At 34.7% G+C, this 13,669-nt stretch overlaps 1 protein-coding gene across 19 annotated transcripts in view; it reads left to right on the top strand.

Moving 5' to 3' along the window:
• Window positions 1-13,669, top strand: part of ABI3BP (ABI family member 3 binding protein) — a 162,935-nt gene that overhangs the window by 94,767 nt on the left and 54,499 nt on the right. For 12 of the 19 annotated variants that reach the window (XM_082073943.1, XM_082073940.1, XM_082073934.1 and 9 more), the window contains 10 exons: window positions 948-1,022; window positions 1,993-2,067; window positions 2,924-2,998; window positions 3,548-3,622; window positions 4,648-4,713; window positions 5,115-5,195; window positions 9,957-10,025; window positions 11,027-11,074; window positions 11,565-11,639; window positions 13,227-13,274. In XM_082073943.1, the coding sequence (XP_081930069.1) occupies window positions 948-1,022; window positions 1,993-2,067; window positions 2,924-2,998; window positions 3,548-3,622; window positions 4,648-4,713; window positions 5,115-5,195; window positions 9,957-10,025; window positions 11,027-11,074; window positions 11,565-11,639; window positions 13,227-13,274 (687 nt within the window). The remainder of the gene's footprint in view (window positions 1-947; window positions 1,023-1,992; window positions 2,068-2,923; window positions 2,999-3,547; window positions 3,623-4,647; window positions 4,714-5,114; window positions 5,196-9,956; window positions 10,026-11,026; window positions 11,075-11,564; window positions 11,640-13,226; window positions 13,275-13,669) is intronic. The other 7 variants (XM_082073936.1, XM_082073949.1, XM_082073944.1 and 4 more) reach the window with 6 other exon arrangements.

Here is a 13,669-nt window from a genome sequence, read left to right as displayed (position 1 = left end):
CATTTAGTAGTTAGGCTCTGTGACTACATGATGATACTCTGTGGCATGGGCTCAAATGAAAAAAATACAGGAATCAATATTCTTTTTGGGTGGTTTTATTTTGTTGGATATAAGAACCACTAACTAGATGGAATCATTATTGTTTATGAAGATATATTCTTGATTGGGAGATTTTACCCTGGGTGATTTTTTTTTGTATTAGTCATACCATACATGTTTTTTGTCTTTTTTTTTTCCATTACTGAGCATTTTTTTCAGTTGTGTTATGCTGGAACTTACTGGGATGATAGCTATCCAAGATTAAATTTTTATTCATAGCAAAGGTATGAATGTGTGAGAGATAAGAAGGAAGATTATCATAAACCTGACAGTCAATATTTCAATAATGTTGTTTTGAATTTTCTGCCTCACCTTCTGGCTCTTCACTATGTCACAAAAGTTTTATTTACGTTATGTCATTTATATCAAATATCACAATTAAGTTACAAATTACATGGTGTGTAGTATATTAAAACCTATAACTCAAAATACTGGCATCTGTTAAACTTAAAAAAAAAGCATTGGCAATAGAAATACCTGGTTGTAGAAATTCATATTAGCATGTATTTTACGTATGTAGGTCTCTTTCTACAGAGAAGGTGAAGTCAGACAGCACAGGTTTTTTGATTTTACATGTGCACAGATCAATTAACTCCTGCTGATAAATTTGCTTTTAGGGGGACTACAGTTTCTGTCAGGCTGTGTCTGTTAGGTGTGTGTGACTTTTTCAAAACTTTCAGGTTTTGTTCATTTTTTCTCAAGCTGGAAATCTTGTAAAGCTGTATTATTATAGTGTTAGCATCTTGTAAAGCAATGTAAAGCAATCTTACTTTTTCTGATTCCACCCTGTCCCCCCCCTATTTCCATACCAACATGAATCTCTCAGGATTATTTACCTTTTTCTGCAGTTACAAGTTCAGCTGACCTGGAAAAATCTGTCCCTTCACTTTCCAGAACACCTCACGTGTTAACAACAACGACGGGTAATATTAATGCATTAGCTTTTCAGTTCAACCATTTTTGGTGTTTTGATAGTGATTGTGGAAATCCTATTCATCACAGATATTTTGGTCATCTGCCATATTTTTATTCCACTTGAGTCATGATCATCAGAGTAGACAAAGTACCCTTTTTCACATAAGCCAAGACAACTTGTGCTTACTGCTGAGAAACTCACCTGATAGTGTTTCTGATCTTACATTTGTCTCTCAGAAAGCCAGTAAGGCTATTCTAAGACACACTTCAATGAAGCTTGGTTTAATGGTAATGATAATAATAATAATAGTGCCTAAATCTTAATAAGAATCCTTAAATTAGTGGGTTTTGGTTTTTTCTTTCAAGGATTTTATACTCTCAGATAGATGGATACACATATTTATATACTCTATATTGTTTATGCCTGCATAATAAGCTTCTTTCTTATTGTTTCTTCCTTTTCGGTGATTTTTTTTACCCTTGTTCTATATGTGTTTATACATACACAGATTATATTACATTAAAATTCACTAATAAAATCTTGATAGCAAAGCGCTGAAGAGAATTAGGGAAGTCTTTTTTACAGAAATATAGTTGCATTGTTTTTTAGTTTCCTGTATTGTAATTTTTTCTCCCTTTTGGAAGTGTTTTATGCTTAAAATCATGGTGTTAGAAGTTCTTTTATCTTTATATTTTCTGAGTTACTTTAAACTACATGGACCATGCTATCTAAAATAATATTAGCTGTGGCTGTCTGACACTAGTTTTAGTTGTCATTTTAACCACTATCTTCAGCTCCCACTCTAAACCAGGACTGCTCCATTGTCAAAGTAAGGTGTGCTTATTGTGGGTGGACATCTGCTTTGCAAATTAAATATGTTATAACCTATAACATTTTTGGTTTGTTCTTATAAAACAAACAAACGAAAGCTTTGTGTAGAATTAATAATCATAGATACTGTAACCTGTTTTTTATAGCTTTCAGTGGTATTCAGCCTGTTCTTTCAAGCCCTGTGACACCTAGTAAGCCTGAAATAGCAGATGCTGGACGAGGTACAATAATCTCTACCTAGTTCTTAATTTAGTAGTTCAAACTATGTTCTAAAACTCTGAAACGAGTACACTGGTAATCTCAACTTCCAGTGCATATTTGGATTGGAGAGTAACATCTGAATTTTGAATTTAAATTGCTGATAATGGTTGAAATTGGTGCTTTTTCACACTTAAAATGCATATGGCAACTCATAGTCATGTGATTCTCCTCCAGTATTTTGAAAAATATGCCACATAGATAATTGAGAAAACCGTATTTATTGTCCAGTTGTGCTGATGAAAATAATCTGTTATATGCTGTAGATTTTATTCTACTGCTGTATCATTGTAGAAAATACTAAGGAGAGTGTATCCTTAATGACATAAAGTTGGTTAATGGTCACAGACACTTGATGCTTTTGGACTGAAACCATAGTTGGATCAGTTGTCAGTTTTCTACTCCAAATTTTATATGGTTTTAATGTCTGACTAATTGATTGTTCAACATGCCTTCTTCATTGAAGTCCTACGTTTTATATCATACCATCTTCCTTAAGTAATGGACCAAACCTCAAAATGTTCAAACGCTCAGCTTAAAATCTTACTTGGCAGTGGTTGAGAGCCAGGCCAGTTGCCATGAAAGTAGGAGGAAACGAACATCCAGAATTTCTGCACATCACAAATGTAGTGACCACAGTCACTGAAGCTCTGTGCAGTTCAAAAGATTCAATTTCTCTCTAATGCTTACCAAACTGATAAGTGTCCAAGCATTAGTGAAATATTTGTTGTTCTTGTAAAAACAAATTTGGTTTTGCTTATGAAGAGTTTCTTCCTTTAGCTCTTTGCTCTCTTATGACTGTCACATTTCTTCCAACAGCAACAAGCGAATCCATTCTGGAATCTTTCACACCTAAAACTTCTCGTGCTTTTCAGTGGCCAAGGGTAACATTAGGTAATAATGTTGTTTTCACCTAGTGAAAAACTCAGTGTTTATTTTGAGCACTTCATCCCATATGAATGCATTTCTTCCAGCATATCATTTCACATGCATAATCACTATTCTTTTTCCTTATTGTAGAGTCTTGTTCTTCCATTGTCATTGGATTGATTCTTCTTGATATATCTCTTATGAGAACATAGTGCAGGATGGTTTTACTGTCCTCAGAGAAGTAAAACTTGCCTCTTGCATGAAAAACTCCAACAGCTTTTTGTTAGAGTGTTCTTTCTCTCTCTTTCACTCTCATGCATGTGTTGTCTTTGTCTATATGTAGAGCTTTCACAGTGGAAATTTTAATTTGTTTGGACACACAGAATCTATTTCTGATCTAGCAACAGTATTTCAGTATCATCTCCATTCCGCACTTAAAACTCTTTCATCAGGTGGCTTTGAAATTCCATACTACGTTGTCTTTTCATCAATATAAACTTGAGGCATGTGCTGTTTGTTATGGGAAACTCTTGTTAAACAATTTTTGATTGCAAACTGAGCTCTTTCTTTCAGCTCCAAAAGAAATACCACTTATTCCTTCTAAACTGAAACCATCTGCCTCCCCAGAAGTACAACATGTGAAACCTGGTAATTGTGCACACCATTTTTATAAGTTAGTATGTGGAGACATATGTTTACTAAATATTTAAGCAAACTTCCTAAAAGGGACAAGAGCTATGCATTAAATGAGCATCTTGACTAACTCATCATTCTATAACTGCTCATTTGATGTTGCCCAACAAAAGGAATGAGAGTTAAGCTCATCAGTTTTTTGCATTTGGATCCTGTGTTAAAAATACAAACAAGTTCTCAAGTTTTGTAACCTTTCTAAAGAGCTGGAAGGGAAAAAAACTTCTGAGTACCGCAGGGGATTTTTTTTTTATATCGCTTGTATAAACAATATATGTGATTATTATTTCTGTAATCTCTTCTGCCAGTCCCCATCTCCCAGTTTCACACAGACATACTACAGCAAAGATGGTATCTTTGCTAGTCAGAACAGTTTGTTGATTGAAAGTACTACTCACGATCAGTTAGTCCTCCTGCAGGGAACTCAAGGGAAAGTATTGCTAATTTAGTGGAAAGAAAGCTTTCTGAAAGTAGAATGGGAAACTTTTGTATACACGTGAGATTCATTGTGTGGCCATGAGAACACCATCATTGTGTCATGTCTTTTTTCAGCAAGATTTTGGCATTTAGAAGTTCCCTCTTTAGTATAGTTTCCCTGGTATTTGTTATGGACTGAAGTCTTTTCCTCAGTCAAAACCCTCATCTGTCCTTTCTCACTGTTCTCCCATTACATAAAATCAAGGTATTTGTTCATGGAATCAGACAATGGACTAAAAATGTCCTGAGAATATAAATATGGGGAAGGAGCCTTAGAAGCAGACTCTCACACATAGCCATGAGCACATCGTATGTAGTTTTATAGGAAACAAAACTAAAAGAAGTGTAGGGTATTATGTGTAAGAGTAGGACTTAGTTACATGCTTATGTAGTCTATTTAAAAACAAACAAACCAACCCCTTGAACTACTGGAATGACAACACTTTTGACTTACTGTCGATACGTCTACTGATCTGGTCAATTACACTTGAATTTTTCTTTTCTAGCCCCTAAACCACCACTTTTGGAGCCTAAAATTTCTCAGACGCTTGAACAACCAAAAGCAACACTAGGTAATACATGTTTCTGTAGCTGTTGGTCACTCTTCATTGCAGTCCAAGCCACAGTTTGTACTCTGCCACTTTATCTCACAGCTTTTACTATACTCAGTCCATTTCTCTGAGAGAGGAAAAAATTTGCTAACTTAATGAGAGGAACATTTTGATGTGATTGTAAGCTACAATTACATATTTTAAATTTACTTACTGACTTCTATAGTGAAGAAAAAACAGGGATTTTGCTGGGGTAGTGAAGTCTTAGAAAGATTTTTTAAGAAGCCTTCTTAGTAAATCTGATTTTGCTATTTGCTTTTGTTCCCAGTTTCCATTCATTGCTTCATTTCAGGCTTGAAGAATGTGATTTTTATGCAATACAGTAGAAAGGACGATCTTATAATCCAGTATATTTCTTTCAGCTCCTAAAGAGGCAAAACTTACACCTTCTGCATCTAAACCTAGACCATCTGCCAGACCCAAAAAGCCACGAACTAAACCTGGTAACTAACTTCCATAGTAAACGTTTGCTATAACATATCACTTAAGTAGTATACTTCCGTTGAAATTCATTTAAACTAAAGAAGTGTGAAGCTCAGCACTTAATCTTCAGAAAGATAGGCACTGGGGCGAGCAGCGCAATTTGAGGATTATTATTTTTGTATTGAACCTAAATAAAAAATAAAGCAAAGCAAGAAAATGTTGAACTTTTATATCCCAAAGCAGGAAATCGTGTGGCCAGGAACAGAAACAAATTACTTTCCTGGGTTTTGTTTCAAAATAACCGGTTTTCCAACTTAGTTCAGCACAGGGTCCAGAAAATGCAAATTCTCCTGCTTTGCTGATGATTATAGCATCTTACCTAGAACCACAGAATTCGTACTGATTCTCTGATTATTAATGCATATGTAGACTTACCTGAAACTGTGGAAATAAGAGTGAAATTCTGCTCTGGGATTTAGTAAAGGCATATTTTATGATGGCAAATGAAATTGCACTTTCACACAAGGATTGGATTTGGTCTATGATGTATGTCAGAGAATAGAAGACATCTGGCATTTTCTGGAGCTGAAGAACAAGTGAATACAGTTACAAAAAGATTGCTGGTGTTCTGTGGTTTATAATGAAGTTAGAAAGCTTAAAATTGCAAAATTGTATATTGTAAGAATATATTACTTAATGCTGGAAGAAATCAGACAATATTATTAAATAATTTCCAGATTATTTGTAAATTATTTTTTTGCTCATAAAAAGAATTACTCTCTTCAGAGCAAATAATTCTTTGTGAAGCTTGTTAACTAAGTGGTATTTATGACTGGGAACTGTCTCAGAATAGTGTGCATAATTAGTTTTTCATGGAGATCACAGTTTCTAAAACATTTTTGGTGTAGGAAATCTGGTATTGTATTACTAGAATAATTACACTTGTTTCTGCTGTAGGTACCTGTATCTGAATGTAGATGTGAATTTTGCATGGGTTTTTTTTTTAAATGAAAGAGAAAAAAAAAAAACAACTCACTTGGAAACTTGCATAAAATTGTTTTTCACTCTTGGACTGCCAAGACCAATATTGTATATTCATGTTTCTGCAATAAAAGGCTATATAACAAGTTTCTGTACAACAGCAAAAAAGGTGGCATGAGTCTATATTTGTATGCATGCTGCTTCTTTGTCCTTTCCTTGCTAGTGGTTTCACTGATCAATCAGCTGGAATCCTAAGAGAGACTTTTTAATCATAATTAAGCTTGTAATGATCTTTCTGTAAGTAGGTATTTGTGAATATGGCATTTGTTCTGATGGGACCAATGATTCTATTTTTGTCCAGAAATTATTATTTGAGGCATAAAATATGCAGTGCATGGGAATAACCTTGCTTTTGGGTAGATGGCAAAATAGTCAAAGAGCAGGATCACCTCTGTATTACAGCGTAACTGGGAAGTTCAGCTTAAATTAGAAACTTGTGTCATGACAGTAGTTGCCACCTTTCCTTAACAGTGAATCAAAATAATTAATAATGTATGTCAAACTCATACTTGATCAATGACTTTCTAATGACCCACTTTTTGTCAAACAGAATTCCTGAATCTTAATTTTAGCTCTCATTCTTAATTAGATTTTTGTACTGTTTCTGATAAACAGTTTGTCTTTTTGCAGTGGAGCAAAAAGCTTCATTAAAAAAACCCCATATAAACAATTTTCAGTTTTTCCAACCAACTGTACATACTACTGAAAGTTTGCAGCTTCATTTTTCTTGATGTTTGGGTAATTGAATCTGTCACTTGCATGTAAAAACAGTTCTTGTTGCCAATGTGTTCATGCCCAACCCTTATACTCGTATTATTGTTAGCATTAACCTCTCTATCTAAACATACTAAGTCCTCAGTTTTTCAGGAAAGGAAACTACAATGGATTTTCTACCATGCATCCAGCTGCACTGCAACATTTTCTTTCCAGAAAATTCTAGTTCTTCACATGCATCCATGCACTGCTGCTTGTGTGATATGAGATTTTTGCAAGTGAACCGCAGAACTGTTTTAACAACAAATAGGCAGAATTTATCTATTGTAGAGTGGGATCTCAACCACCTACTATTTGTTAATTTCTACAGTCTCAACACAGTACTGAAGTTAAGATAAAATAATGTTAGATAGTTTGGTGCACACATGAAACTGTTCCTTTTACAGTCTTCTCTCTCATACTAGGACTGTAAGGGTCCTGGAAAGACTTCTAAACATGGAGTTTCTGACATATAATCATACCAGAGAACAATGCCTTCTCAGCCTTCTTGATAACTTGGTGCATGTCTTTCCTACTATTATCTGTCCTTCAAAGTTTTGGTTACCTCGTTGCTCGGTGCTTGAAACCAAATTGCCTGATAAATTGTCCAAAAATATCAAGAGCAACTTTTATGTCAAAAGTCCTCTTTTATTTTCTGGGAGTTTTATTCAGATGCTTTGCTTTCAGAAAGGTCAGAGGAAATGAAAGGCATTTTATTTCCTCCCAATCCTATTCTCCTCTCATCATGATTCTGAGAAATCCATCTCCCAGACCAGAAAAGTCTTTATGAAATGTGAGAGATATATCTATTAATGAATTTCTTTTAAATGCACCGAAAAATAAGCAATTACCAGAGACTTTCAGAAGCTCTTCAGGATTGGAAGCAGGATGGCATTGTTGAATTTTACATTTGAAAAAAATAAAACAAAGTAATGAAAGAGAAAAACAGATTTGAATGATTTAAGATTCATCAGAAAAACATGGTGCGATGAATATATGGCCCTAGGTTAGTTCTGTAAGAATGTGCAAAGTACCTAATTTGTAGGTTAGTGTGCTTCTTATTGGATTTCCCTGCTTGGATTTAGAGCTAAGTGCAGTGCCGCCAGGTGTAGAAAAGCAGTCTCCAGTTGTTACATAGGTAAGAATTGCCTTCTGATCTTTGTAAAGACAGAGCAGTACTTCTACATGCAGTAGTTCAGAGAAGAACTTGGCAAAGAACAAAGGGATCCTACTAGTGAATGTTTTTTCCATAGTTACTTCTGTGTATTCTCATTCTTCACCTTTTGACTGCAACTCATACCAGAGCCTTGTGGTTGGGAGAAAGAACTGTTGCACTGGCTGAGCTGGATTTTTTTTTTCTTTTAAAAAGAATGATGTTGTCACTTCACATGAGCCGCTTCATTCATTTTCATTTTCAACAACATGGCTTTAAAGAGGCTTGTGTTGAGGAGAGATTTACCTACCCAGAAAATGTTCCTTTAGAGATCCAGTTTCCAAGGAACATATGAAAACTTCATAATTTCTCTCTGTCAGATTTTTTTTGGTCAAGTTTTCGCTTCTCAGTAAAGCTTCTCCTTCCAAACCTCAAGACTTTTTTGCAGCCCGAATAGCCTTTGACAATACTGGGTAGTTGCAATGTCCCTTCACTAACTCACAGAATGGTTGAGGTTGGAAGGGGCCTATGGAGTTCATCTGGTGCAACCCCATGCTCAAACAGGACCTCCTAGAGATGGTTGCCCAGGAACATGTCCAGACAGGTTTTTAATATCTCCAGGGACTGAGGTTCCACAACCTCTCTGGGCAAGCAGTTTACTAAACAGTCTGAATTATTTATCTTGAAGACATTTTGGAGTATTTGCTTTCTTAGAGTAGTTGCAAAAGTGTCAAATACATCAATCATTAATTATAAAAAAAGTCAGTAAATAAGTGAGGGAAGATATAAATTCTAAATTAAATACGTCAGTGCTTTTATTCAGATGTTCAAACTTAAACACGGTCCCCCAAATATAATCCCCTCATCATAAGCCTTTCTGAAAGGAAACAGAGACTTTTAAATTAATAAAGTAATTTTATATCTTAACTGAGGTAGCTTTAGAAGTTTCAGGTCTCAAATTTTATTGTATTTTAAAGTTTTAAGATAACTTTTTCTAAATGAGGGTAATTGTGAGTCTTAAAATGTTTGTGAACTTCAACATGACAATTTGTCAGTACATCCAGAAATAAAGTTTGAGGCACATTGTACAATATTCATCTATCATTTTTTCTTTCGTAATTAAAATCTGTATCATGATAGGGGGAGAGCACCAGGAGGTAGAGGTAATAAGATGTAGGCTGAGAAGAGTCAAAGCAGAATAAACAAGTGAAGTAAAGTTTGAAGGTCATATTCATTACTTAATTATTGTAGATGTATTTATTTATAGTTTCCAGATTCTTTGGATTCTTTCCTTTCAAAGCTAATTAATTACTCTGGGTAGAAATGGGAAGCTTTTTAACTTGATTATCTAACGTGCTGTAGCACTAGGTAACCTACTGGGATCTTCCTGTGACTTGGCAGTTATTTACACCTGAAATCTTTCACATGTAACCTTTGCATCACTCTTGAAGAAACTCAGCAAGATTAATAGGTTTACCAAAAAAAAAAAAAAAAATTTCTATGGAAGTGTTTCTTTTCAGTGGTCGACGGGCAGAAAGAAAGGAAAAAATGTGACAGGAAAACAGGAAGATGAAGTCTCAGAGAGATCCTCTGCCAGTGGTGTTCCTGTAGCATAAATGCACTCAAATTTTCAAAGAGCAGCAAAAGCTGCACAGTGTAGTTACTGTTCCTTAAGAACATTCAGTAAATTTATTATGTACTTGATGTTTCCATTTGAATATTGGGAAGGAGGTGGATTTTATTTGGGAAGCAAGAGCAGCTGAGCCATACCAGAGGTTGAGAAATAGATGTAGATGCACCTGTATTTCTCTCAAGAAAATTATCTTTATTCCAGCAGCAACCATTCCGGTGTCAGTCACTACTAGGAGTCCCTACACATTTGAACGTCCAAAGCCTGCAGAGGGTAATGATTACGAGTCATCTTTAGTCGTTCTTCTTTTCGCTGGTCTGATAATATGTGCAGTTGAAAACTGTTTCCTGTAGGCTTCTTGCTTATTCACGTGTGGTCCAAACCCAAGAAATGGAAATATAGTCTTGGTGCCTTATTATTTCTCCATGTTTCTAGTGTGGAGATACTGTCTTCTAAAAGGCAGGTTATCTCTTCAAAGGTATCTGACTAGAAACTTCAATTACATTAGAAAAGGAAAGTGTAAGAAATATTGCAAGAATAAAGATTTTATGAAATATGGAAATAATATACATAATCTGAAAATCACATTTAAACTACGAACTGCTGAACAATTTCTGCAGAAAGGGGAACACTTTGTTGCACATAACCAAGTTTTTGCCAGTATCTAAAATCACCATCCACATATTTGGAGCCCAAATCATCTGCTAAGACTCAAACATCTTAAGCTAAATCTGATGTATTGGGTTTTGTGATCCGAATTATAAGAGGATATAATGAGAAAAAGACTAAAAGGCTTTATTAAAATATTTTTTTTCAGATATTTATATAGCTGTACCAACAGCAGGCTTTTAGTCCTCTGCTTGACTCCTCAATTTAGAGGAAAAATTAAACTGTTTTGTCATGGTCAGCATGCCACTTTCAAATAGCAGCAGACTTCAGACTGGGGATACCCGACGTTTTTGTATATCAAGAGTCCCTTGCTGTCACCAAGTTAAACTGTGTGGTCTCTTCCCTTGCTTGTTCTAGGATTTACTGATTTCCATTAGCAAATTTTTGCTTCTGTTGCCATCAATTTTGTGCAATTATATTTTTCTTATTGAACCTGTATTATTAGGAAGTTTGATTGTCCATGGTTTTAAAACCTAGAAGTTAATGTGAAGATCTGCGTCACTGTGGTGTAGTATTAGCATCTGCTTTTCTACTTACCAGTGGAGCAATTTTAAGTTTTTTGGAGTGCGTTCCATACTTACCTTGTCACACTGTTTCTGTTGCAGTCTTGGAACCTATTACACTTAGAATTGAACCACCAAGGTCAACGATAGGTAATGATATTTCCTTTGCAAGCTGTGGTGTTTGCTTTTTTCATCACAGAAACCATCACTGAAGTTAATCACTTTATGCCTTAGGATTGTTTCATTAAACTTCAGTTTTCTTCTAGGTAATTCTCTTGCTTAGCATTCATGACAGTTGGTCATACTGCTCTCTTCACAGTTGGAATGTCTCCTTTTTTTAAGAAAACGATGCTGGCAGCTCTGAATCACCTTTCTCATAATTATGCTTGTCTGTGCTTGTCCCAGCTTTTTATTCAAAAAAATAAAACCTGAGCTTCAAAAATGACTAAAATTCCACTCGCTTGCCTAGATTGTTGTAAACACATGGACAGTATTACCTGACTTTCTTTCCTGCTTCCTATAAAGGGATGTTTTTTCTCTGTTGCAGGTGTGAAGTTTCTGTGTTTGTGTGTTCAACTTGATATCACACAGTAATTGTTGTGCAATTTAACCAACTTATTACCCTCATTTTCTCTTCCAGCTCCAAAGGAGAGTCAGCGTATTCCTTCTAAACCTAGAACTTCACCCAAACCTCACATCCCACAAGTCAAAGATGGTAAACTGCTTTGTGTGATTGTTTCTAATACAGTTTATGTTGGATTGAAATGTATTTCTGAGCAGCTGTTTAGTTATCTGAGCCAGTTAAAACATAATGAGGTTCTGTTCTGCTGTATGTTCAGTAATTTATTTGCAGTTTTCAGGAATAGTAACATTCGCTAGATATTTTTCATCATGCAAAAGAATAAATCTCTGCTACTTCATGGCAGCAGAATGAAAAATATTGTTCTTAAACTCAGATTACAGTAGTAACTACAGCAAATACCCTGCAATTAAAGTATATATTATGGCTACTTAGGTGGTACAATTCTTTCCTACATTGCTTTGCATTGTTGGAATAAATACATTTCCCTTTTAAATCACAATTACTTAAATTTCTTTACATTATTATTTTCTGCATGAATGACTAAATTACCCAGTGCATAGTTACTATTTGTTAATAAATATTAATATTTATTAGCATTAATGATCATTTATGCTGTATTCCATTTTTATCCTATGTCATTAAAAGTGACTGCAGCTGAATTCAGTGGTGGGCAGAAAAAATTACTCTCTTGGATATAAAATATCAACATTTGTTATCTTTTGATAAGTGTGAAAAATCTCGTGATAATCACTTTACTGAAGATCTTTAAATTGTAGACACGTAGCAATATTTGTGAAAGCTGATGTTATATATTAAATATGACTTCCTTACATAGAAAACAGCCAAAATCCTTGTCTCCCGTAATTTTTTAACCATGGAAGCTGATTGTAAAACATTGTTTCCAAGCTATAACTTAGAATGCAACACCTCATAAACTCAGATTTTACCTCTGTGGCCATTTTTCATTATTATGATAGTCTGGCCTTCTCAAAAAATGTTTTTGTCACACAGATGTTACAGGTTTGTATTGTTCTATGTTTTTGGGGTTTTTTTTGGTGGTTGTTTGGTTTTTTTTTTTTAAGTTACTGTTTCTTCAAGAATCTGTAATAAACAGAACATTTTTTACAGCATCATCCACTTATCTTGTAATTGTCTTGAAAGATCCAAAGAATTTTTTTTAATTGTCACCCATACAGAAGAACAGACACAGAGAGGGATACCATTTCTATTGTGCCTCTGTTTCTAATGCAGGAAATGCAAGAAAATAGCATCAATTTCACATCCTTATGCCCCTTAAACATCCAGTTTTATTTTAGATCCACACCAGTTTAGAGCTGAAATATGTAATTATGCAATGCAACATGCTGTAATGCTCTTTAATAATATAGCATCCAGAAAACATGGTCTCTGATTCCAGTTGTATATATAACCTGCATTTGAAATACACCACAAAGGAAAGAGATTTGTGTCACTAAAAAGCCATTTTCTGAATAAGGGAGTGGTACATATTTGGATATCTCTTTGAAGGCCAGGAGAGAAATAATCTCACATTGTGTTTCAGCTTACACTGCTTTCTCAGATACTTCATTTAATATAATGGTTTATGTATGAGGCAGTATAAATAGTATTTAATTCAAAATGCAGTTATGAGACAAGTAATACTAATTGTAATTGGAATTCAGTGTTCATAATAGCTTTTATGTTTTGTTTCTGATACAGTCCTGGAATCTATAACCCGTAGAACTGATCAGCTAAAACCAACAATAGGTAACAGTTTTACCTATGAGGCATCATCCCATTTAGCTTTTTTCTCAGTATACACTAAGCATCATAAGTACATCTTCATTGCAATTCACTGATATATTTTTTCACTTTTAAATTTAGTCCTTTTATAAGGCTTTCTTTATAGTGATTTTTACACTTACAATTCATAATCATCTTGTTTGTTTTTTCTCACACAAATGTGTTCTATAAAGTGGGTGGAAGCACCACAATCCACCTTTGACTACATGTCTCTGTCATGTGCTGCTTCATCTTTTATACTAGTCCATCCATACTGGCCTTGCTTTATGTTATCCTGTTACAGAGGTTCTCCATCAGCACTGTTTCTTTGTGTACCAGACATCTATACTTCTCCATCAAGCTCATACAAGCTTTTTGTG

Source organism: Streptopelia decaocto (genome assembly GCF_964273445.1).
Source record: "Streptopelia decaocto genome assembly, chromosome: 1".
Classification (NCBI taxonomy): Eukaryota; Metazoa; Chordata; class Aves; order Columbiformes; family Columbidae; genus Streptopelia; species Streptopelia decaocto.
Note: the sequence above shows the minus strand (reverse complement) of the source record. Positions and strands in the feature narration are given on the sequence as shown.